The following is a 25,213-nucleotide window of genomic DNA, read 5'->3' as shown; positions in this document are numbered from 1 at the left end:
AATGGGTGCAGTGTTATTATCTGTCTTGTAGACTTGTCTTCAAAAGAGCACAAGGAACGCAGTGATTCTAAATGGCTGAAAAGAAATAGATTTTTCTTTACAGTGCCCTTGTAGTCAGTTCAAAGTCAAGATTGTACTGAATTTCCCAAAGTTAATGCGGTTTTGTTATTGAGGGAATTTAGGGTGCTGCCAAATGAAATGTTAGCATTAATTTTGAACAATTGTATTTAAGAGTTTTATTCCTATCTCTTGCAATTATTTAAAACTTCTACTTGGTAAAACTAAGAAAATAGTTTTTCTAGAAGCAAAAATGAGAAAATTTAAGAACATAGTTTTTTGCTGCTAGTTGTATACCAATTTTTTTTTTTTGGTGTTTTGTTTTAGGTGTTTTTTTCATGGTGAGTCTAGTTTTCAGTAGTGTAGGATTTCAGAAGCAAAGGTTTCAGACCTTTGTGGCTCTAGTTGACTTCAGTGAGATGAGCTTTTGCTTTTTTTTCTGCTGAGCTTTGCTCAGCATATTTGAAAATTACTTATTTCCTTTTGGTGGACAGTTGTGAGAATTCCAAGTGCTGAAAGAGGCATACACACTAAGAATCACAAGATCTAAAACTCAACTCCTACATAGCAAACATCGAGGGCAATATTAGTTTTGAAGTTTTACATTAATTTAAAACATTAAAGTAGTGATGCTGGTACAGGATTGATACAGGATAATAACTATGAGCCTTAAAAATATTTATAGGCAAGATTGTCTTAAGACAATTATTCCATTAAAGCAAGCATATTGTGGCTGGAAATAAAAAGCAGGATGAAGGTGTGGAGGTTTAAGTGCATGGGACTGAGAGTTACTTACAAGAGAATTGGCACCAATGTATATCTGAAAGCAGGGCTTAAATGTGTTTGCAGAAGACCTCTTTAGAGCTCATCAGAAAATGTTGAAGTGGTGATTTTGTGACTAAACTTTGTTACTGTGTGGCTTCTGACACATGCTGAAGAATTTGATGCAGAATGACTGAAAACTTGTGAAGGCAGTAGAAAGTAACTCCCTCCTGTAAAAGAGAAAAGTGAATTTAATCTCAAGGGCAGTGGAAAGGACAAGATGTTGAAATACAAAGTCAATGCACATGAATAAATACGCATAAGAAAATACAGGTGTATACAAGGGATGGCTGAAAACCAGCTTGTACATGAAGAGCAGAATGTTGTAGTTTTCTGCTGCTTGTGTTTCTCAGTTAGCAGTGGTCTCAGCTTGTTCACCTGATTTTAGTGAAATCCTTCTATAATGAAAACTCTGTTGCTGTGTCAATCCATGCCCATTGTTTGATTTACCAGTACAGCAGTAATTTAAAACTGGTAAAGAATTGTAATCAAGTGTTGCTGTTTTTATTTGACAGGCCGGACCTGATAGACATGAATACCGTTGCTGTTCAAAGCAACCTCGCAAATTTAGAACATGCTTTTTTTGTAGCAGAAAAACTTGGTGTTGCCAGACTTCTGGATCCTGAAGGTAAGAGGTCTACAGATGGCTTTGTTGCAAAACCCCCAACACTAAAATAAAATCCAGTCTGCCTGCAGGTTGTAGCTGTGGGCATTTTTACAACTATGTGATAAAGCACTGTTCTGTCTTGCTCTTTTAGATGTTGATGTTTCCTCACCTGATGAGAAGTCAGTAATAACTTATGTGTCATCACTTTATGATGCATTTCCCAAAGTACCAGAAGGTGGTGAAGGCATAAGTGCAAATGTAAGTAGCAAAACAACACTTGTGTAGTGTGTGAGCTACATTAATACAATTCTGAATTTCAGATCCAGAATGTTAGCTAGATATTCCATAGAACTGCTGTCACAATTTTCTTTGACATGGTCTTTCTAAGCGGAGATTTTAGAGTCTTAGCTATTTCATGTCATAGACATGAAATTATTTGTGCAAAGAGCTTAACTAACAGTGTGTCTGATTTGGAGAAAGATCGAGTCAAAGTTCTTACTTTTCAGTTGTGAATATATAAATTATGCCTTTCTGACTCTTACCACCTTGAAATTTATTAATCTAGAAAATATTTTATTTTCAGTAAAATTATTTGGGATCAAAACTGAAGATCAAAATCATATATTTGAAAACTTTAACTGATCTTTAAAGAGCAAATAAATATTGTATCAGAATTGCAGGATTTCAAAATCTATTTTCTATATACATGAAGTCTTCAAAGCTGAACAGAAATGAGTTCTTGATGATTTTCACCTCTTCTGTAATCTGGGTTTTGCTTTGGCAGGATGTTGAAGTCAAATGGGTTGAATATCAGAATATGGTGAACTACCTCATGCAGTGGATCAGACACCATGTCACGATAATGTCTGACAGAACATTTCCCAATAATCCTGTGGAACTGAAGGTGAGGTGTGGTGGCTTAGACTGCTTGTTGGAATTACACTTTATCTTACTGACTCAAAGCATACTTGAACAACTGACGTGCTTGTTGATTTATACAATCAAGTCAACTGCAGAACAGTACTGCTCCTTAACCTTTTCAAAGTATAATCAATATGTTGCTAGCATATGAACAATCAAAAGCAAATCTTTACTTTGTCACTGATTGTTTTTTGTAGAACTCTAGTTGAACAGTATAAAGGTAAGCTTGTGAAGAGTATTAGAAGAGGGTTTGTAGACTAAGGTTATATTCATTGCAAATAAAACATGATGTCATTTTTCATGTTTCTCTAGGCACTTTATAATCAATATTTACAGTTTAAAGAAACAGAAATTCCACCGAAGGAGACAGATAAATCAAAAATCAAACATCTATATAAACTGCTAGAGGTAAGTTTTAACATCATTGAAATGTATAGAAGTTTCTTTTCTGTGGCCTAAAATAACAAGTACATATGAATTTTTAAGGTCTGGATAGAATTTGGACGCATCAAACTTTCTCAAGGCTACCATCCAAATGATATAGAAAAAGAATGGGGAAAGCTGATTATTGCCATGCTGGAAAGAGAGAAGACCCTTAGGCCTGAAGTGGAGAGGTATGCTAGCGGATATTTGACAGGCTTTGTTAATATATTTTCTGTTGTTTTAACCCATATTGAAAGTTGTAAATATCTTCTTCTATGATAATGTCCATATTATTTTTTTAGATCAAGCATTTCTCTCTTTGTTCAAGGTCTGAAAGTCTCTACCTGCTTAGGGGCAAGTCCAGACATAAACAACTGTGGTGGGCTCAGAAGGTTGTGATGAACAGTATCTGGGCCTCAGATCATCAAAGCACTTATGCACATATATAACCATTTTCTTTGTGCACTTAGTCAAAGCTGGGTTTATACCACGTCACTGTCTCCTTCCATCTTGATTTCATATAAGGACCATCCTTATCCCTGACATGAAACGTGTCTTTTTCTTGGTGCACAGCATTGTAGAAGTTTAAAAAGTTGGTGGTACTTGAGAGCACACCAAGTGTTTAGATGTGGAAAGGCATAGTAGCCTTTCATGAGAGTAGGCTGTGGGACACTTTTTACATCACTGATGGCATATTAAACATGATTAAAGTCTTGATGCAGTCTGAGAGCAGTTTTTGAATGGTATGTCCTTTTAATTTCTGTGAGAGATACAGGTCCTGTCCATTAATTAATTTAAAAACTCTCTTAAATGATTTTTGGGGCTTCTACCTGTGGGTAGATACAGACACCTGGGTCTGGATTCATTCTGCTTGACCTGATGCATCCAAAGGAGACATCTAAGATCTGAATCACTTCCTAGAGAATCTTGTTGCTGACTTTCTGGTGATGACAGGGTGACCTATCTCTCTGGTTTAGGTACCTGAAACTAGGTGTAAGGAATCCAGACCATTGTATAGGAAGTCCTTAGCAAGAGAGATTTCAGTCAGAGGACAAAGCCAGTCAGAACTGATTAAACATGTGTCATGCTTACAAGAGCAAGAGCATGACTGAAATGGCAGATTCAGTAGGAGGTGTTGATTCACAGCACCCAACTGTGGAACAAGTTCCTACAGAGGAACATGAAGTTGTCCACACTGAGTTTTCCCTCTTATGCAGAGCAGAACACTGGAAAGCAGCAGCAGAAATACAGCCTGCTAGGTCTTGTAGGTTAATCTGTCCCAACCTGCTGAAAGCAAAGTGTCTGCCTTCACCAATAGAAATTCTGTTCATACTTGCAGAAAGCTGGATTATCTTTGTTGAGAATGTGTGTAAATGACATTAGTTTATTTCTATTTTTTATATGGTCTGAGCACAGATAAACAAACATGAACTTAACTTCCTTCCCATATTTCAGGTAGGGTAAACACAGTTAGCGACAGGTCATATGGTGGTAGTCACTACAGGTGATGTTCACTGTAAAATGAGAGAGAAAATGTCATTAAGTGCTTCTGGCTTAGTCACCTAGTTAAAAGTATTGATAGATGTGGACACAAGAATGTAATTCATTTTTGTTGCACTGGTTACCAGTGCATCTCATCATTATGAGGTGCTGATACAGCTGTTGGGATGGAATTTGATAGTGGCAAAAATGTGATTTCAGCCAATACTGAAACCTGTTGAATAATAAAACTTTACTTGGAAGTCTGTCGAATACATCTCAAAGTATCCACACAGACACACGGACAATGTGTGGCCAGATTGGTATATGGGATCAAAATTAGTATGGTGCCAATGAGGAGAGTGCCAAACTGAGCTCTAGTTTGCAAAACTAGCAGAGTTTGGCATTGCTGCAGGGGTGTGTCTGTGCCTTTGCAGAGCTCTGCTGCGCAAACAGTCACCTTATGGGATGGGTGTGGTTGTTCAGGAATCCTAAAAGCAGGCAGTGAAATACTGAAAAAATCACCCCAGCCCAAAATCTGAGTTAAAAAGTAAACTTGAAAGCAGTGATCAGATTTTTTCTTACTTATTTTCTGGTCAAAACAGCTGGAAGCAATTGGCTGTGCACATGGAAGAAGATGAAGGGAAATTTTCAGGACGACAGTGTAGTGGGACAGGGCAGTTAGTGAAGATGCATGCTTGGACAGTGCAGGAATGACATTAGGTTGCATGGTGTATAGGTGTCCCAGTTTATATTGTAATGAGCTGATTAACCCTGATACTCCCCCAGCTTTATTGTGCAGTTCTAGTTGAAGGAAAAGGAGTCAGCCCAGCCTGGAGGTTATTTGTACTGCACTGTTGAGTGTGGATTTCTCCCTTCACTCCTTTTTGAAACTTTCCATTGAAGAGCCTGAGGGACACCACAAAGAGTTCTTTTAGTTCTTACTTGGTTTATAGTTATTTAGTGACACTTCAATAAAATATTTGGCGTGTCTCTTTCCTAGAGACGCCCCATTGTTGCTGCCTAGTCTGTACTTGCAAAGCTTTAATGCAAGGTAGGGAAGCCAAAAGCAAGGTAGCGTACATAGCCCCAGGTAAAATCCTTTGAAGAGCTGGCAGAATATTAATTGCTGGGTTTTAAATGTGTATGCAGAAGCCTATATAAAGGAGGAGTCTAGGTGTTTCAAAAGCCAGTAGTGGAATTTCATCCCTAGAAGCTGTACATTTTGCAGGGGTTTTATCTTCATTTTTCAGCAAATGCAAACAGCCAGAAGATCTGTGCTCTGGATGTAAAGATGAATAGCAGTAGTTACAGCTATCATAGCAGTGATTCGCTGTTTAGCAACAGCACGAGTACTCGGACCAGCGTCGACTCTAATGAGAATTTCCTTTCTGTTAATTGTGGTCCCACGCTGATTAAATCTTGTATAAGCTTTGGTAATGGAACCTTAGAAGGGAACAGGTAACTTGACATATGCCTTTGTGCTTTGTGGTAGATGCTGTTGATTCATTTGTTTGTTTTTAAAGTCATGCAGCATGATTGTAAATATAAAAATAACATAGTACTTATTTATTTTCCTGAAATGCTTTGGCATCATCTAGGTTGGAGATGCTGCAGCAAATTGCGAACAGAATTCAGCGGGACAGCCGGAGCTGTGAGGACAAACTGATACTTGCCCGGAATGCTCTGCAGTCTGTAAGTCAGTCAGGGATTTTACTTGTCTGTAGTCATAAATTTATAGAAGTTGAATGGCAAAAATTTCTTAAGGGTTTGTGAAGGCAACCTTAATAGCTGCTACTTTTATTTTCATTGTACTGTAAAAGTAGCATTTCTTCAAGAAAATACCACAAGTTGCCTAGGGTGTTCTGTTAATTTTTTTTTTGTTCTGTAGTTAATTAAATGCTTCACAATTGTTTCAAGATAAGAATAAGTTTCTTTTTTTTTTTTTTAATATAATTCTTAGAGCTGATATCTCTTTGGTTTTAGCTGCAAGGCTTATGACTTTCTCTTCTTTATTAAGGACACCAAGAGATTGGAGTCAGGGCTCCAGTTCCAGCATGAGGCAGAGATAGCTGGGTATCTTCTTGAATCTGAGAATCTTCTCCGCCAACAAGTGATTGATGCCCAAATTCTTATCGATGGAAAATACTATCAAGCAGACCAGCTTGTTCAAAGGTACTTTACAGTATGTTTATGTGAGTAAGTAAATGTCCCAAATATGGATTCCCATTATGGAAAAAAATTGCAGTTTTTTATAACTATACTTAAACTTCACGGCCTGTCACTGGGTACCCAAATATCACATATTCTGGTGGGTGCATTGCCCACAAAAGTTGAAGATAACAGGAGCTATTTTACTTATTTAAGAAAATGAAGTCAATCCCTGGACATGATTTAATGTTTACTAGATAGCTCTGTGTGAAGATGTTAGTTTTTTTATTGCATGCAAAATACATTTAGAATTTACTAACTTTGATTTTTTAAACGGAGATGAGATTCTGGAGACAGCTGTAGATGTATTAACAGGTAGTAAGTGGAGTAACATTAGGTTGTGCCTGGCACTGTGTACAGTGTTGGCAGAAAGAAGCTTTTAAGCTGTATAATTCTGTTTTAAGAAGAAGTGGCTCCAAAGTTTTTTTTGGGATTCATCCCTGGACTGATTGAGATGAAGTGCATAACTCCTTGGCAATGAACTGAGGTGTTTGATCTACCCCAACATGTAGTGTCTTGTAAGATTTCTGGTTTGCTGATTGTTCCCTGGATTTGTGTATGGTGCATGTTAGTGCCTATATCCATTTTTTCAGACTTTGCCTGATTTCTGCATTTATTTTCTGTATAGAACTATAAGCTGATATTCCCTGTACTTTCTAATAAAATAATTGCTTATAATATTTAAGTGCAACTGAAGCTTGAGAGATAACGTGAGCTCATATCACTATTCAGTTGATCATGATAAACCTTAATCATAAGCATTCATTGGGGTTTTTTTAATTCTAATGGAATAGAGTTGCAAAACTTCGTGATGACCTGATGGCCCTGCGGACCGAGTGCTCTTCCGTGTACAGCAAGGGGCACGCGCTGACCACGGAGCAGACAAAGCTGATGATATCAGGAATAACAGAAAGCTTAAACTCAGGATTTACAACAAACCTAACGCCTGAATTAAATGCTGCAATGACACAAGGTTTAACACCTACTTTGACATCTGGCCTCTCGTCAGGCCTGAGCTCCAGGCTGGCCCCGGCCGTGACGCCCGCCTACCCGCCGGGCATGCCGCCGCGGTTAATCCAGAGCTACGTGACAGGGGGCGACAGCGGGGCTCTGCAAACACTCAAACTGATGCAAATCAGAAAACCTCTCATGAAATCGGCTTTCGTGGATCAGAATTTGACAGAAGAGGAGGTGAACATGAAGTTTGTCCAGGACCTGTTGAGCTGGGTGGAAGAAATGCAGGTAGCAATTTTTGCAGAAACAGTCCACTTTTAATGATTTACTTTTTATGGATCGTGGCTAATCTTTCTTCCTGTTTGTAAGGTTCAACTTGATCGAGTAGAATGGGGTTCAGATTTGCCAAGTGTTGAAAGCCATTTGGAAAATCACAAAAATGTCCACAAAGCTATTGAGGAATTTGAATCCAGCCTTAAAGAAGCTAAAATCAGTGAGGTACCGCACCATGTTCTTTATTTCTTTGATTGCTTTCTTACTGGGTGACCCATAAACTAGTGTTGAATTTCAGAACTGTGTTTGGATTTCACAAATTTCACTTTATTTCTGTTCTCTACATGACTTATGATTAAATCAGAACATTTAATGGTTTAACATATCTAACCTTTTTATTGTCTTTGATCTCGTATACCAAATACAGATCCAAATGACTGCCCCTCTTAAACTCAGTTATGCAGAAAAACTGCACAAACTGGAGAGTCAGTATTCAAAACTCTTGGTAAGTTAACCATGTTCAGCTTTTCAGTGTGCATAATTTCTGATAAGGGATGAGCTTTAAATTCTGATTCTTATAAATCTTTTCCTTTTACTAAAGAACACATCAAGAAATCAGGAAAGACATCTAGATACTCTTCACAATTTTGTGTCTCGTGCTACTAGAGAGTTGATATGGCTGAATGAAAAAGAAGAGGAAGAGGTTGCATATGACTGGAGTGAAAGAAACCCCAATATAACAAGAAAAAAGGAATATCATGCAGTATGTATTGCTAATGTAATCCAGAGGGAATTATTAAATTATCTTTATTAATTAGATAGAGTTCTAAAACTTTTTTTTGGTCTGAAATAGGAATTAATGAGAGAACTTGATGAAAAAGAAGAAGTTATTAAATCCGTACAAGAAATAGCTGAGCAATTGCTTCTTGAAAACCACCCAGCCAGGCTAACCATTGAGGTAAGTTAGTAAAACCAGCACCAAAACAAGAAAAGTTTTGGCATTTAGAAGAGCTGAGTTCTGGGGGAAAAGGGGGAAAAGAAGGCAAATTTAGAGAAAATTAAACAATACTCTAAATTAAGGGGGCCTTCTAAAATGTCCTCTTCAGCATCCCTGTTGTATTTATCTTCCAGTTTCCAAAAAGCAAAGCCACTTTTTAAAGTTATGGTTACACCTTGGATTGCTTAGATGAAATCTCCTGAAACTCTAAAATTAATTAGTCTGTAGAGATGTTTCTGGTCATGCAACTTCTAGAGCTGTTGATACAAATTGCATTGACAGACTGCGGGCACAGAACAGTCCTTATGTGATTTTTTTTCTTGTTGGATTGAAAGAAATTTCAGTAAGAGCCTTTGTCATCACTTACTGTATGTGCAGGTTCCTAATATGATTTAGGGTGGGTTTCATAACTCACTTGTCAGTTAATTATGAAACTTGTTTGGATGGTAAAATCTGACCAGGTGATATGATTTACTTCAGGCTTGAATCTAGTTCTATGTTACATAAGTAAACAATTTACAGAAAAATTTATTGTAGCTGTCGTAGGGTCATAACAGGTTTTCAAAGGAGAATGTAAAACACTTTTCCTTGTAGACCTTCAAGAAAAGAGTAGATACAGACAGTGAGTGGTAAAGACTGAAACAATAAAAAGCTGATTTATTATACAGGAATAAAAAAAGTCAGAGAATGCATTTTTATTGTTCTTCAGCTCTGCTAGTTTACATTTGCAAAAATGAAAGAAGAAACATGAAGAAAACCCCTCCTTTCCTTCCTTCTCAGGATATCTACTTTGAAGAATAAATGAATTTTTTTTGTAGTGTGGGCAATTAGCCTATTCTTTAAAAGTATGAGCTGTTCTAATGGGCTCTTACTGGTGTAAGCCACACTGGGGATGCCTGTTACAAAACCAGGCCATCGCTGTCACCATGACTGTGCAGGTTATGCTGTCTCCAATGATGCTATATTGGGGTATTTATAAAAATACCCTTTAAAAAAATCATCCTTTTCTGCAGAACAATATATGCATTAATGCATCAGTTTGGAATTCCTGGAAGACAATGGAAAAGCTGTTTGGGACGGGGGGTGACCGCAGTCCGGACCCCGGGATCGGGGGGACTTCCCAAGGGCGGGAGCGCCCCCTGCTGGCCAGGCGGGCTCGGCTCCTCGGGCACCCAAACTGGGATCGGCCCGGGCTGGGGGGGGATCCCAGCTGGATGTTCAGGGCTCCTCCTGCCGTTTACCGATCTCAGCTGGATGCTCAGGGTTCCTGCAATTTACCAGTTGTATCCAGGAAAGGCTCCAGCTGTTGTGATTGAGTAACTAGGCACACAGAATTGTAGATGAGCCTAGACTCGGGGAATCTCTCTGGAGTGAGGTGGTCAGGTTTTAGTTGTTTGTGTTTGCTGCATTACTTTTGTGTTTCCTAAATTCTGTAAAGGTATGGAAGTTTTCGTTTTCATTTCCACTTATAGAATATATCTCTCTTCCTTAAAGGCCTATAGAGCTGCAATGCAGACACAATGGAGCTGGATTCTGCAGCTCTGCCACTGTGTTGAACAACATTTGAGAGAAAATGCTGCATATTTTGAGGTAAGAAAGTAAATCAAACAGAATATGAAATATTATAAGTTTTGTTCTTAGTAAAAAAGTTCCTGGAAAAGCTCTAGTTGTTCTCTCACAGTAACTGTAGAATTGACATTTGTCTTGCACTGTCACTAGATGATAAGCCATGCTCCCACAGTGTTGCCACAACTCAGTTTCTTCACTACAGTTCTGTCAGTTCACAGCAGATGAAAATCTGGCCTGAGATTTTTTTTCAGGGCTGCAGCTGCAGGTAGAGACTCTGAGAATGAAACCTTGTTCTGTCACTGTCGTGCACAATAGGAGAACATATTCGAGATGTTTATTCCAGGACTACTCAAAGCAAAATGGAATGTGCAGCCTTAATAATGAACAGAGCAGAGAGCAGAAACATCCCATGAAGCACCTCTCTGACTATCTCATTGTGACCCGTTCACACAATCAGCAAATGATTAAGTTACTTGCATGAACATGACAGACAGAGGAGTTTTTTGGTTAGTTTTGTTTGTTTTTAAATCTACCCATTTAAAACATTCAAATTATAAGGATGAATACTTAGTGTCTTCTGGGTTGTGTGATTGAAGAGAAAGGGAGGTGATGAAGGAATGAGATGCCTTTGGACTGAGAAGGATGAGATCCCAAAGTTAGGAATGGGACACTGGAGAAGAAAAAGCAATTTGAGCTCCTTGTGACAAGGGGAAGAAACTGGAATTCTGGATTTTAAAAAGGGGCTTAAGGGAGAGAATGGGATTTCCATTCCCAGTTGTGCCTAAGCAGGACCCTTATTTGGGTGGGCAGATACCCTTGCAGAACTGCCAGGTGTGGCAGCTCATTTCCCTTCCTGAACAAAATGTTTGCCCCAGCTGTGCTGCTTGGATTTTGCAGGTAGTTTCTACAGTTGTAGGATTTGTCTGTGCTTTCTATATGAAAGTAATTGTAATTCCAAAGGAAGCAGGATTGGCTTAATAAAAGTGTTTCATTGCAGGAATGGCCATTAACTGTAGGTTCAATAATTGCAGAATTAATTTTGCATGTAGCTCATACCAAGAATAACTGGTGTTAGCAGTGTGTGCCTTTTTGAAGAGTACATTGAGACATAAGATCATGAGTAGCTGAGTGAGGTGCAGTGGTCACTTCAAGTGATGAGAAAAGGTTGTTTTAAAAGACAGCACTTGAAACCTTCAGTGTAGCTGATTCTGCATTTTTTAGTTTGTTTAAAAATAACCCAGATAATTATTTTATCCTAGTTTTTCAGTGATGCCAAAGAAGCCATGGAATATTTGAAGAATTTAAAAGATACCATATACCGAAAATACAGCTGTGATAGATCAAGCAGTCTTCACAGGCTGGAAGACCTTGTCCAGGAGTCCATGGTAAGAACTTTAGTAGGAGGCAATTAGCAGGAGCTACAGTGAAACAAGAAATGTGTAGGTTATGGGGGGATATAAAATGTGTTAAGATTATTCATATAAAATAAAGGAAAAAATACTGATTTTTTTTCAGAATTTTTAAATAAATTACTATTTTTCATAACTTTAAAATACATTTTTATTTGTTTGTGTTTACAGTACCAGATATATGAAGACAGTGGCTTCAGAAAGATACTTTGTTTTTGTGAAGTGTGTTACTTTTCAGAAACACTGTAGAAGGAGTCAGTGGGAAAAAAAAAGCATAACAGGATCAAAGAGACAGTACTGTATTCTGGACTTCTCTGATGACGTATTCTTTTCTTAACTGTTCTAGGAAGAAAAAGAACAACTCTTGCAGTATAAGAGCACAGTAGCAGGCCTTGTGGGAAGAGCAAAGGCAATAATTCAGCTGAAGCCAAGGAACCCTGACTGTGTACTCAAAACATCCATTCCAATTAAAGCCATCTGTGACTATAGACAAATTGAGGTTAGAAACTAAAATTTCCTCAAACCAATTACAGATGTAAGAATTCAGCTAAAGTTTCATTAATTACCATGTTCCTGGAGAAAGCTGGGCTGTGAATTTCTTCCACCCTAGTAAACAGGAGCAAATCCTTTGGTTGGAACATTGGTTTTGTTGTTCTGTTCCTTATTTGTTGACAGCATTTGCAGAAGTGCTTTGTACAATTATTTTGTAATGCTTGGCTCATCAAATGATTCTGCTTTTCTGTTAATACTAGATAACCATTTACAAAGATGATGAGTGTGTATTAGCAAACAACTCCCATCGTGCTAAATGGAAAGTCATTAGCCCCAGTGGTAATGAGGCCATGGTTCCTTCTGTGTGCTTTACAGTTCCTCCACCAAACAAAGAAGCAATAGATACAGCCAACAGGTAGGGACAAAGTAAAACTACCTATTTTCCATTAACGTCTATTTACATGAAACTTGGGTTAAAATAATATCTCACAGTTTTTTGGTGGGTTTATTTTTGTTGTTATTGGTTTCTTGGTTTGTTTGGTTTTTTTGGGTTTTTTAACCTGTTTTCATGTGTTACCCTGAAGTTGGAATTTTTTTATTTCAGGATTGAACAGCAATTTCAGAATGTTCTGGCCCTTTGGCATGAGTCACATGTAAACATGAAGAGTGTGGTGTCCTGGCATTACCTGACAAATGAAATTGAAGTTGTTCGAGCTGGCAATGTTGCCTCAGTAAGTGTTATGACTAGGAAGGGCTCTCAACCATTTACTAGGAAGTCACAGGATGACTAAAACTCTGTGAGAGCACAAACTGTTGCAAGAAGTATTTGCAATACTGAAAATTACACTTTCCTACCTAATTTATCACTGTTGCTGTTGGAAAGAGGAATCTGAGATAGTTTTTGAGGTGTCCCTACTTGTCCTTGCTATTGTTTGTTGCTGCATGGTGTTAGATGAGAGAAATGAAGTCTGATGTAGGGTTGGCTTAACAGAGGCCTTTTCTGATGGGAAAAATTGAAAAAGATTTTATGTTGAGTGTAAATTATCAGCTGTCAAGTGGACTCCAGCTAAGGAATAGAGACCTTTCAGGACCTCAATTCTTTGACTTTACCATCTTATTAACAGATCAGTATTGCTTTTTGATAAAAAAGCATCCCAGGAACTGTGTGAGAGATGCACCATTGCTGACTGTGCTTTGGGTCTGTAATCTGTTGCAGATAAAGACAATGCTGCCAGGTGAACATCAGCAGGTTCTAAGCAATTTACAGTCCCGCTTTGATGATTTTGTGGAAGACAGCCAGGAATCCAAAATCTTTACAAGCTCTGATACAGCACAGCTGGAAAGGGAAGTTAATGTTTGCAAGCAATACTATCAAGAGCTTCTGAAGTCTGCAGAAAGAGGTAAAACTTAGCTTAGAAATGTCAAAAGATGTCCTTATGAGAGAAATTTTGTCCTTCATGTTGAGATCTTTTTTATCATTATATTGTTTCTGCCTGTGTTCTTTTGAAAAGAGTAATTTAACAATGTGTGCAATTCTATTGTATAGAAGATCTTAATTTTTTTAAACTTTGTATATATTAAGCTATGCAAAAATATTGATGTGTTGCATAATATACAGAATGCTACAAGAAATTTTACACTTAAGATTTTATTATGTGCTTTACAGCTCCCTGCTTAGTCCTGTGTTCCTTGTTTTTGAATGCTGGAAAAACAGCTTGATTACTTTGAGTTCGTGACTGAATTAGAACATTTTTCACCCTGTTAAGGCAAGGAAAATGTCCTAGCTACTTTCCTGACTCCACAGGATGCCTGTAGTTACTGCTGTCTTAACTCTAATTAACACTGTATTAATACAGTGAGAACAGAAAGCTCAGAATAGCTCTTCTGATTTACTGTTGAGTAGTTGATGACTTAAAGAAATACAGTAGTGCAAAGCTGATTACTTCATTAGTAAAGTTCACTCAGCTTCAGGAAAGATGTGGTGCACTGTGCATCTGAAAGAGGATTTATGTCCCTGCTACCACTGATTAAAAGAATCAGTCACTGAATTTAGCAATGTCATCATAGAGTAATGCCTGTGCAGAATGATCACAGATGGTTATTTTTCATGTGTGAGGAGATGATTTAATAAAAATAAAATTTAAAAGTTCCTAAGATTTGCCTTTTAACCAGAATTTTGATGGAAGCTGATGGCATTTTGGCCAGTCACGAAAACACCTGCAGAGGAATGACTTTATAAAGTGTGAGAAGTTATGGTGAAAATGACATGATGACTTTGATGGCTAACATATGCCTTAATTCTCTCAACAGAGGAGCAGGAAGAATCTATTTATAATCTGTACATCTCTGAAGTCAGAAATATCAGACTACGACTGGAGAGTTGCGAGGAGCGGTTAGTACGGCAGATCCGGACGCCGATGGAGAGGGATGATGTACATGAAAATGTGCTTAGGATTTCAGAGCAAGAGGTGAGCCTTTGAGAAAGCCTGTTTTGCCTAGGAAAAGTTTTATTTAACAAACAAATATATCCTGACTTTTGAGTGTAAGCCAGGAAAGTTTGCAGTGTACCTTGAAAAGAGGAGTCAAATATTTAGCTTCATATGTATAACATGAAGCTCCATAAATCGTATGTGTAATAGGGAAACTAATGGAGCATCTTTTTGATCAGCATCTTTTTGCTCACAAAAAGATGTTTGCTCACAAAAATATGCTGATCAATGGCATCTCCATTAGTTTCCCTATTACACATACATTTCTCTTCAATTTTTTTCTAATGGTGTCATCATCAAAGAAGTAAAGGAGGGCAGACCTGTACTCATAGTGATATGTAAAGTATCTATCAGGTTGATGTAGGATGAAAGCACTATCAATCACCTTTCATTTTACAGAAACTGAAGAAAGAACTGGATCGACTGAAGGATGACTTGGGAGTCATCACAGATAAATGTGAAGAGTTTTTCAGTCAAGCTGCTGGTTCACCTTCAGTTCCTACTCTGCGCTCTGAGCTCAATGTTGTTATACAAAACATGAACCAAGTTTACTCCATGTCTTCCATTTTCATAGAAAAGTACGTACTAGGCTGTCTTCCATCACACATGTTTTAGTTTATAGTTTTCTCTTAAATTGAAACAATTAGTATGAATAATACTGATCAAGGAAAAGGGAGTTAACATTTTAACATTGTATTAAGGGGTGCCCTGTGAAAGAAAACGCTGAAAAAGATGAATGTGTTGAGTGCTGGTATTGATTGTTATGATTTTATGGTTTTATTTTATTTATTATTTTTTATGATTTTTTATGGTTCAGTTAACAGGGGGTCTGTTTTTCAGATTAAAAACCATCAATTTGGTGCTGACAAACACCCAAACAGCAGAATCATTAGTAAAACACTATGAAACCAAGTTGTGTGAAGAAGAGGCAGTAACAGCTGACAAAAACAATATTGAAAATCTGATGGGTACATTAAAGGTAAGAGCTGGTTAGTGCCTTTTCATGGGCAAATAAAAAAAATAAGACAAAAGCTATCAGTCTTTTAACACCTGATTCCCTTATGCTTCACTCTGTAGGGTGTCAAACATGGGCTTGTGTATTTAGTTTGAGGTGGTATTTGAATTGACATTTCAGAAAAAAATGGCTACTTTGGAGCATTAGGATTTGGATAGGTTGAAAGCATGTTCCTGCTGTTGCAAAATGCATTAAAGTATCTGAGCTTGCAAAAGTGGCACTTGTAAATGCTGCAGTAAGATTTTTTTGCTCTTCAGAAGGTACCACATAGTTAGGGTAGCATAAACATATATTTATGTTATGTAAATTTGATCACAATAACATTCTTGATGCTTCAGTGTTCTAATCAGGGTTTTTTAGGAAGTTTGGCAGTTATCTTTGACAAACTGAAAGATTGAAGTTCAGCATTTTTTGTTTGCTGTATATAACTCATTTTGATATTACAAATTATGAGTAGTGCTTTTTTGCTAGATAGAATGATTAGCATCTGCCTAATAATTTTTTTTGAAAGCTATAATTTCTAAGGTGAGTGTGTTCATTTGACCTCTGGGTTTTGATCTGTGTGTTGTGGGGATTGCTGTTACTTAGAATTATTTAGCTGTTTATTGCTTCAAACCTATTCTAGTGCCACTTGAGTATTTGAGCAAGCAGAATAAAATATTAATTGAAATATTTTTGTTTATTAATTTATACAGCGTATTCATGTAAAATACTGATTTATAAAATAGTGTCATAATTTAGGAGTTATTTACAACTTTTTTTATCACCTACTAGCAATGGAGATCTGAGGTGGATGAGAAAAGACAAACATTCCATGCCTTAGAGGATGAACTGCAGAAGGCAAAGATGATCAGTGATCAGATGTTTAAAATGCACAAGGAACGTGATCTTGACTTTGACTGGCATAAAGAAAAAGTTGATCAGTTGGCTGAGAGGTGGCAAAATGTTCATTCTCAAATTGAAAATAGGTTTGTATGACTTTTTATTATATTCTGTTCATGTTTTAGACTGTTTTTTAAATTTTTTTTCTGAGGAAAAACAATCAGAAATGAATGTTAAAACAGGTCTGAATAGTTTTCTGAACTGTTTTTGGAATGTGCTGGGATGAACACCTTTATTGTGCTGTTGGCAACCTTGCCTTGCTTTTCCACTGGAAATGCTTGTGGCTGTTAAACTCCAAAAGATGAACAAGATACAGAAACTTACAACTTATTGATACACAGTGGAGATAAATTGTCATTTTTCTTTTAAAAAAACAAAACCTGCAGAAATGGCTGGCAGGCCTATGGAAATACCATCTGTTTCTCCACATAATTAGTTCTGATGGGTTAAATTGGTGAGCTGATTCATCAGTTATGATTGGATTCATGTTAATTTGCTTTTAGTTACTCAAATGTTAAGTCTGGAAGTTCTTAGCTTCCATGGACATCTGTGATAATTTGTGGTGCAATAACTTTTTGGTGAAGTGCCTTTTATTTTTTTAATATCCAGTAGAGATAGTGCTCTGATTTCAGCCCTTTACTGTCAAGTTGATACTGAAAAATGATGCTCAAGTGCACCTGCCTATGCAGATACAGCAGAACACACCTGTCTGTATTTCTGAAGATGTCCATACATGAAATTCTTGGAAATGCTTTTTTCTTCAGTCTCTACAGTCCTGTTTCCTGTATGTAAAGGACGCAGAAATGTAGAGGCTGAAGGAAAAAGTATTGGGCAAGTGTTGAGGAATTCTGTACTGTGCAGTCTGAACTTATTTCCTTTGAAATGTACTTGAGTTTGTCATTATGGATAGCCTGAAAAAGAACATTGAAGATGGCGCTGTTGATGTAAAAGTTGCACAACAACCTGTCACATTTTTGTCCTCCTTTTCTGAGGACTGAATGTACATTCAGGTGCCATATTGAAGTTATTCACTTGTAATTAACTAGTTTAGTTTGTCTGTTCAACATTGCTGGAAGTTAGAAGGAAGATGGGAAAAAGGTCACTCATTTAAAGCTGGCTGCAGAATAGCTAGCTAAAGTTCCACCTCTGATTTCTCATCAGTTGTTAGTGTGACATAATTTAAATTATTAAACAGCGGTTTTATGAGGTACTGAAGTGTTCCTATTTCAAGAGAGTAAGCATGAACCACATGCTCTCCTGCCAGGACTGTATCCTGAACAGAATATGCTGAAAAGTGACTGCTAATACATAGTGACTTCTGGTGTAAACAGGACAGATTGTGTTAACTGCAGTACAGAGTTTTAAACAAGCTGCTTTCTGTAAATATTATCTCCGCTTCTTCCTACCAGCTTGACACTGATAATCATTATACAAAACCTATGTACAAATATTGGCTGCAGTTATCATGATCCTGTCTCTTTTTCATGGTTATTAGCTTTAAAACTTGCTTAAGTATGAAACCTGAGCAAAAAAATTTCCTTTGCTTGCTCTTTTTTAATCTCCTTTTGGCATCTTAAGAACAACATTACAGCAATTCAAAGTATTCATTCCAAGTTGAACTGTAAAAGGTTGTATATTTCTGTTTATTCTGCAGTGTTGAGTGGTGCTATTTATATGATGTTTTAAGTAGAATCATAGAATATCCTGAATTAGAAGGAACCCACAAGGATCATCGAGTCTAACTCCTGGCTCTGCACAGAGCAACCACCAAAATCACACCATGATAACAAGTAACAGTTTAGGATCCTGAAAGAAAAACTGTCAGTATCTCCCTCAGTAGGGAAATTACTTTAAAGAAATACACAGACCTCTCTTTTTAGGTGAAAACCATGATTTAAAATTAGATGTATATGTTAAATTACTTTTGCACATTAGCATATTTACAGTCTTCAGTTTTAGTGTAACTCCTGCTGTTTTGTGGGAAGCATGGAGAGTATGGTGAACCACTACTTGACTCCAGCATGGCACTCTCCTTCTTGATTCATAGGCCACATTTTAAATACTCTCCTTTCTTGTAACAGAGGTGATTGCTGTAGCAGAGCCCTCCCTCTTTCCTGGGGTTTCCAGTGCTCCTGGAGCTTCAAGCAGTTGACTACTCTAATGAGGGATAGATAGAGTTTCTTGCATAGTAGGATCTCTCCTGGATGTCCTTTATGACAAATGGAAAGAGTTCCTCAAGCTGGGAAGCCCTAGTGTTTGAGAAGTGAATTTGCTGTTTAATTAGTGTTACACCAGGTTTTATGCTGTGAACTGCAACAGAGCTAAGGCATTTGAAGCCTTTAAAGCTGTATTTGCCTTAGTGTTGTATTTTTTGTCTTTAATAATAATCTTCTCCCCTTTGCTTTATCTTATAAAATAAAATCAGGTTGCGTGACTTAGAAGGTATTAATAAATCTCTGAAGTATTATAAAGATACTTACAATTCTTTGGACACTTGGATTCAACAAGTGGAAGATACTCAGCGAAAGATTCAAGAAATACATCCTGAAAATAGCAAAGCATTGGCTAAGCAATTGAACCAACACAAGGTATGAAGGGGATGTCATTGTGGCAAACCACTGTGGTAAGCACTGACCAAAGAATTAAAATATCAGTGATCTCAATATTGTTTATTAATACGAATGGCTTATACCCATCAGCCCTTACTGTAAAGCTCCAAGTAATCACCAGATTTTCTGATTTTGTGTTTCTAGTGCAGCCATGCATATATCACCCAGTGATAATTGTCACTGTCATATAGACCAAATTGTTTGGTCCTCAAGTGTGCAAGAACATCAAAACCTTAAAACTTCTGGACTTGCCTTACCACATAATTCCATATTCAGTGCTGGTTTTTTATTTATGGATGTAGAAATATCTTCATGGAAGCAGAGCTCAACATGTGTCTCCTGCAAGAAGGAAATACAGTATAAATAGACTGGATAATAAATTATATGCATGTAATGATATATTACTGATTTTATTTCAAGTTCATTCACAAACTATTAACATGGCAGGTTTTTTCACTACTTCTGTACTGTAAATCTGATTAAGCTGAGGACATGGGCTTGAACATAACTACTTGTACACATATGGATAGGAACATATTAGATAAAGTAGATGTTAATGAGCCATCTATTTATGTTAGATAATGTTAGATAAAGTAGAAACGTTAATTATAATGGTAATAAAAGTAACTTTTTAAGCTGAAAATGTACATTCATAATTTACAGATGCTGGTTTCTGAGATTGAAATGAAACAAAGCAAAATAGATGAATGCCAGAAATATTCAGAACAATACTCAGCTGCTGTGAAGGTAACAATAACATTACACTTATAGTCCTATCTTTTAGTGTCAGTATCATGTATAATGACAGTGATTTTGTGTATTTTCTCTTGTACAGGACTATGAGTTGCAGACCATGACCTACAGGGCTATGGTTGACTCCCAACAAAAATCCCCAGTAAAGCGACGAAGAATTCAAAGCTCATCAGACTTCATTATTCAAGAGGTAAATGGGTTTCCTATGGCAGGGAATTGTGAGTCTTTGCTTAAAACAGAGTAAACAAAATAATTCAGTTTTGGATTTTTTAATTATTAAATACGGTAATCCAAAAAAGTCTGGATTTTTTCTCTATAGATACATGGTATAAAAAATATTACCTTGTTCCCTATGCTGCAGTTTGGTAGCAAGACAGCATAATGCAGCTGATTAAAAAAAGTCACCCAAATGATAAAAAGCTGTATGAGAACTGTGCCTCAGTAAAACTGTTTAGAACTACCTCTAGACTGGATCTTGATCACAGTAAACAAGAAGTTCATCTTGGCCATAGTAAAACTTACTGGATCTGAATGCTTTGATAGATTCTAAGGCAAATCAGCCTCATTTGGGTGAGAAAGATAAATCTGTCTCCCTGCTACCTCTTAGAGAGAGGAACAGTGACAAGCATGGCTTCTCCCTCTTGAAACCTTTTCTTACAGGAGGAAGAATCAAGTGACTGCAAAGTCAAAACACTGTATTCTGTTTCTTCTTCTTAGGGATCTGCTCATAGATCCTTAGGATATATTTTTTCAAGTGCACCTTGTTGACAGAATTGAATTTTGGAATCAAAATTAGAACTTTGGATTCCACAATCATGATTTTGAAATCAATACCAGGATAGGTTCTAGAGCAGTGTCTATCACTTCTTTGAAGCTCAGTGGGAGTATTTACTTCTATGACACTTACCCCCCGCTTTGTTTCTCTACAGTTCATGGATCTACGGACTCGGTACACTGCCTTAGTGACCTTGATGACCCAATACATTAAGTTTGCAGGTGATTCCTTAAAAAGACTGGAAGAGGAAGAGGTAGGTCATTCTCTGGCAGTCAACAAAGTAAAAAGAACATCTAGGCAAACAAAGAGCAATATACCTGTTGGAATAATTCACAAAGTTACCAGCTGATGTGGAAAACTAAAATTCCTTCTGTAGTGCACATTGAACAAGAATGTAGCAGTGTTAGCACTGTTATCATTCACATAAGCAAAATCCTCTACCATCTATGCGTTCTACCAGTTCTTCCACCTCGAATGGTCATGTGATTTGCTGCATTCTGATGGAGATGTAGTTAAAATTTAAATACTAATACTTTCAATTTTAATACCCTAGGGCTTGAACTTTTGGATAAAAGCAGACATTAAAAAGGCAAATTCACTGTGTATACCCTACGTATACATACTTTTAATATTCCATAGTATGGATTAGTCCACTTAACTGACAAGTTCTTCCAACAGGGCGATGAGATACCTTCTTAATTAATTTATGAAGTTAGTTTGATCTGTTCAGGATTTGTTTTTCCTCCTGCCTTTCTACTGTATTGATTCCTTGGGGTCAGACAGCATTTTATTTATGCTTAGTGTTGGATCTTACTAGCAAGAGTACATTATTGACATTAAGCAGATGAATTTTTCAAAATACATGTTTGCTGCAGAGCAAACCTTCCAAATAATTGAGAGACAAAATAAACCCTCTAAATTTTTCACTTTCTTTTGAAAACTGTCTCTCATAAAGAGAAAATTTTTAGTAATTCTTAAGGACTACATTGTTTTTTAATAAATTGGATAAATTTGGAGAATACTACAATATGGGTATAAATTTTATTGTTATTGTTAAAGAAAAAAACCAGTTCATAAATGAATGTTATATAAATCTGGTGCTGATTTTGTCTTTATTGGCTTTTCTTGATATTGAATACCTGTGAACCAGCACTAAAAACAGCATGTGTCTTTGGGCATCATCAAGTGGTGGAGCAAACTGATGGAAATACATAATATTTATTGATAAGTAGCCATTATAACTGAGGATTTAGTATGACTAGTAATGATAATAGCATCAAGAATAAAAAGTCAGTCAAATAACAAGGATCAGGAAATCTGTAAATGTCAATAGACTTCATGTTCTTCAAGAACAAGTGGAATCTTCCAAAATGTTTAGAGTTTGTCTGCTCTGTGTCTCCAGGGCTGCTTTTTTTTGAAATCAAGTATTCCCCCCATCTTCCTTACTCCTCTGTTAGCCTTCTAAATTTTTGGTAGCTTCTTTGAAGACAACCTAAGCAGGTTTCCAGTCTCAAAATAATATAATGGGGTTTTTTTTCTCTTTAATCAAGGTAGCAAATCAGAAAAAGAATAATCACTTTCGAAAAAGGAATGAGGGTTTTTTTCTTCTGGGAAGAAAAATTCTTCACAGATCTCTGAAGTCTGTGATTCTTCCAAGATTTTCTTTTATGCCAGTCCTTCTTTCTAACTCTCAGTAATGGCATTAAGAAAACAGAGAATAAGGGAAAAATAATAAACTTTCAATCACATCACAGTTTAATCCATGTGCTGTCATGCTCAGAGTTTACCAGGAGAGAATCAACTCCAGCAACCTGTGAAGTCAGCTGAAGGCTTTCAACCTTTGGGATGTAATGAAGATCTTGAATTGAGAGAAGAAAAGAAACCTAATGAAAGCATGATGGATGTGGAATATTTGCAAAACCAGACCTCTTCCAGTAAAACTGAATACCCAGAAAATAAACTGGAAATGAACAGAAGAAAATTAAATGTAGACAGATATGATAAACTCAAAACTGATAGAACATTTAAGCAACTTTTAAATGTCAGTGGTCAAGAAAGCAGCATTAGTGGCAACAGAGACAGTAAGCTACATACAGAGCAGGAGAGTTTAATGGGTTTTGGTAATCAAACTAAAGAAGAAAAAAATGGCAGAAAAGATTGTTTTGTTTCAGCTGAAATCTGTGTGAGTGCGAACAATGATCCTGGTGAAATGTTAAAGGAGCAAATTGCTAATGGAGAGGGACAAAAAACAGAGGGGAAATCAAAGAAGTTGCCTAAAGTGGACATGATACACAAAACCAAAGGAAGAAAAAATTCAAGAAGGGCAGGGAGTGATGTTTCAACAAAGGAAGAATGTGAGATGCAATCAGAAACTGATTTTTACCTAACAACAAAGAAAGCTGAAGTAACTCCAAAAACTGCAGAGCAGGCCCTGGGTGTCAGCCCTTACAAACAGCAACATTTTTCACAGAGAACTCATTTTCAGTGTCAGAGTAAAGAGCAGTGCTTTACAGAAAGCAAAAGCCATAATACTTTAAACTCTGAAGACAGAGAGTTTCAAGTGTATGATGAAAAAGGTGATTCTCTTTCACGTGCAACAGATGCAACATCTTTAGAGAAAGTTGTGTCCTCTTTCAGAGAGCTGGCAGTGCACAATGGAAGTGAGAATGCTAAGTCAGATTTGCAATCTATGAGTAATCCAGGTGTTTATTGTAGTGTTGAAAGGAATATTGACAAACTGGAGAAAGCATCTCTGAATAAAGATTACGTCCTAGTAGAAAATGAAATCCTAGAAAAATCAAATTTAAATTCAATTAAAGCCAAGAATAAAGAGCAAGAAATTTTGGCTCTTTCTTCAGGAAATATTTCAGAGAGTGACTGTGCAGCAAAAGTCTCTGAATCCAATCCATTAGATTTTCAAGTATCACCACTGCAGAACAATCAACATTTAGGTACAGAATTGTTAGGAAGTGCTGGTGATTTAAATGAAAATTTAGGTCTCTCAGGAACTTTTTCTGGAGGAGAGGATTATTTTCCATTATCGGAACATGAACTAACAAAAAAGCTTTTAAGTCACTATGAAAAAGTAAGTGTGAAGAAAATGCCACAGGGTAACACTTATGGTTTGGACAGCATAAATAGAAGTGAGAAGAAGCAGAGTGGAGAAGACAGGCTAGAACAGGGTCAGAAATCCTGCAAAGATTTATTGCTAGTTTCAGAAATAGACAGTAGAGATGAGGGTAATAGCACAAAGGTCCCTGGAAAAACCACTGAACTCCAGAAAATATTCAGTGAAAAAGTAGACATAAAAGCCTCATTTGAAAAACAAGAAAAGGAAAAAAAGAAAGATAAACATAATGAAGAGAAAAGGAGCACCACTGTTGTTAAGGTACCAGAGTTTTTAAGCAATGCAAATGAAAGAGTTAATCTAAGAATGATTCTAAATCAATGCAAATCAGCATTTGAATCACAAAATATGTCAAGGTCAAGTGATTTAAGATTGATTGAGCATAATTTAAACAATGAATATGCTAATCATGTATCAATTACTGTATATTTTGAGGTGCTTAAGATTTTTAAGTTCTTAGAAATTAATATTTTTGTTTATTTGATGTTAATATTTGCCATCCTTTTCTCCACCCAACTGATGCTCAGCATGTTGACTAGAAAAATGAAATCTAAGAAGATGCAGTTTGTTACTGTACTATATTTTTAGGTCTTCTTTTTCAAGCATAATACATTAGATTTTGTGTTTATGTGAGTATAAAAGATCTGATAAATCAATTTACATACTTTGTTTGTATTGGGGGCTGTTCAGAATTATAATACAGGGAAATATGGAGAGAAACTGGAGAAGCTGCCTTTGCATTAGCCTTTTAAGAAAGGTCTCAGATATTATACAAAAAATCAAGTAAATCTGGTAAATTTAAAGTAACCCAATGGTTTGTTTGTTTGAAAACGTTGCTGTCGCTACCCTTCATGCCCTGTTTGTATGATCATAGGAATATAGGTGTGTTCTTACTTCATGTTAGCTCACATTTGGTAACTTAGCACCACAACAGCGCTAATGAAGACAAGGTATGTATAGTTTCAACCATATTATCACTGGTGATTACACTCCTTGCTCAAAGGACTTGCTCTGGATCTGCCAATATATGGAGACTACCAGCCAGCTGGTTTTCATTGGGATTTTCCTAATTCCCCTGTTTACAGTTGTGTGTCTGTGCTGCAGAGCGGCTGTGGTCCCCCAGCTGGGTCAGTGGGGGCACACTGTGGAGAGGAGATGTGTGGGGATTTGGATATTTATGGACCTGCTGCATCTTGGCTCTAAGATACTGTTTCTTTTCTTGGAGGGGATTTCCAAACTTTTCTTGTGTCATTTGTGCTTGCAAGCTTAAATCCTTTTTCCAGCTTCTGCTGAACTGATTGAGAAATGGTAGGCCACTTTCTCCTTGTGAATTCTTGCACACTGTATTC

At 36.9% G+C, this 25,213-nt stretch overlaps 1 protein-coding gene across 32 annotated transcripts in view; it reads left to right on the top strand.

Moving 5' to 3' along the window:
* The window catches only part of DST (dystonin), a 287,930-nt gene that overhangs the window by 141,784 nt on the left and 120,933 nt on the right, over positions 1-25,213 (top strand). For 16 of the 32 annotated variants that reach the window (XM_005485986.3, XM_074538248.1, XM_074538255.1 and 13 more), the window contains 26 exons: positions 1,395-1,507; positions 1,638-1,744; positions 2,271-2,390; positions 2,720-2,815; positions 2,894-3,021; positions 5,911-6,004; positions 6,330-6,484; positions 7,315-7,762; positions 7,844-7,972; positions 8,175-8,252; positions 8,349-8,510; positions 8,601-8,705; positions 10,239-10,334; positions 11,573-11,698; positions 12,069-12,221; positions 12,475-12,629; positions 12,819-12,945; positions 13,431-13,614; positions 14,525-14,682; positions 15,103-15,281; positions 15,544-15,682; positions 16,493-16,686; positions 19,026-19,188; positions 19,873-19,956; positions 20,045-20,152; positions 20,892-20,990. In XM_005485986.3, the coding sequence (XP_005486043.2) occupies positions 1,395-1,507; positions 1,638-1,744; positions 2,271-2,390; positions 2,720-2,815; positions 2,894-3,021; positions 5,911-6,004; positions 6,330-6,484; positions 7,315-7,762; positions 7,844-7,972; positions 8,175-8,252; positions 8,349-8,510; positions 8,601-8,705; positions 10,239-10,334; positions 11,573-11,698; positions 12,069-12,221; positions 12,475-12,629; positions 12,819-12,945; positions 13,431-13,614; positions 14,525-14,682; positions 15,103-15,281; positions 15,544-15,682; positions 16,493-16,686; positions 19,026-19,188; positions 19,873-19,956; positions 20,045-20,152; positions 20,892-20,990 (3,700 nt within the window). Of the gene's footprint in view, positions 1-1,394; positions 1,508-1,637; positions 1,745-2,270; positions 2,391-2,719; positions 2,816-2,893; positions 3,022-3,092; positions 5,771-5,910; positions 6,005-6,329; positions 6,485-7,314; positions 7,763-7,843; positions 7,973-8,174; positions 8,253-8,348; positions 8,511-8,600; positions 8,706-10,238; positions 10,335-11,572; positions 11,699-12,068; positions 12,222-12,474; positions 12,630-12,818; positions 12,946-13,430; positions 13,615-14,524; positions 14,683-15,102; positions 15,282-15,543; positions 15,683-16,492; positions 16,687-19,025; positions 19,189-19,872; positions 19,957-20,044; positions 20,153-20,891; positions 20,991-22,517; positions 24,126-25,213 lie in introns of those variants that run through there. The other 16 variants (XM_074538234.1, XM_074538238.1, XM_074538235.1 and 13 more) reach the window with 2 other exon arrangements.

This window comes from Zonotrichia albicollis, chromosome 3, assembly GCF_047830755.1.
Source record: "Zonotrichia albicollis isolate bZonAlb1 chromosome 3, bZonAlb1.hap1, whole genome shotgun sequence".
Classification (NCBI taxonomy): Eukaryota; Metazoa; Chordata; class Aves; order Passeriformes; family Passerellidae; genus Zonotrichia; species Zonotrichia albicollis.
This window is presented reverse-complemented; position numbering and strand designations above follow the sequence as displayed.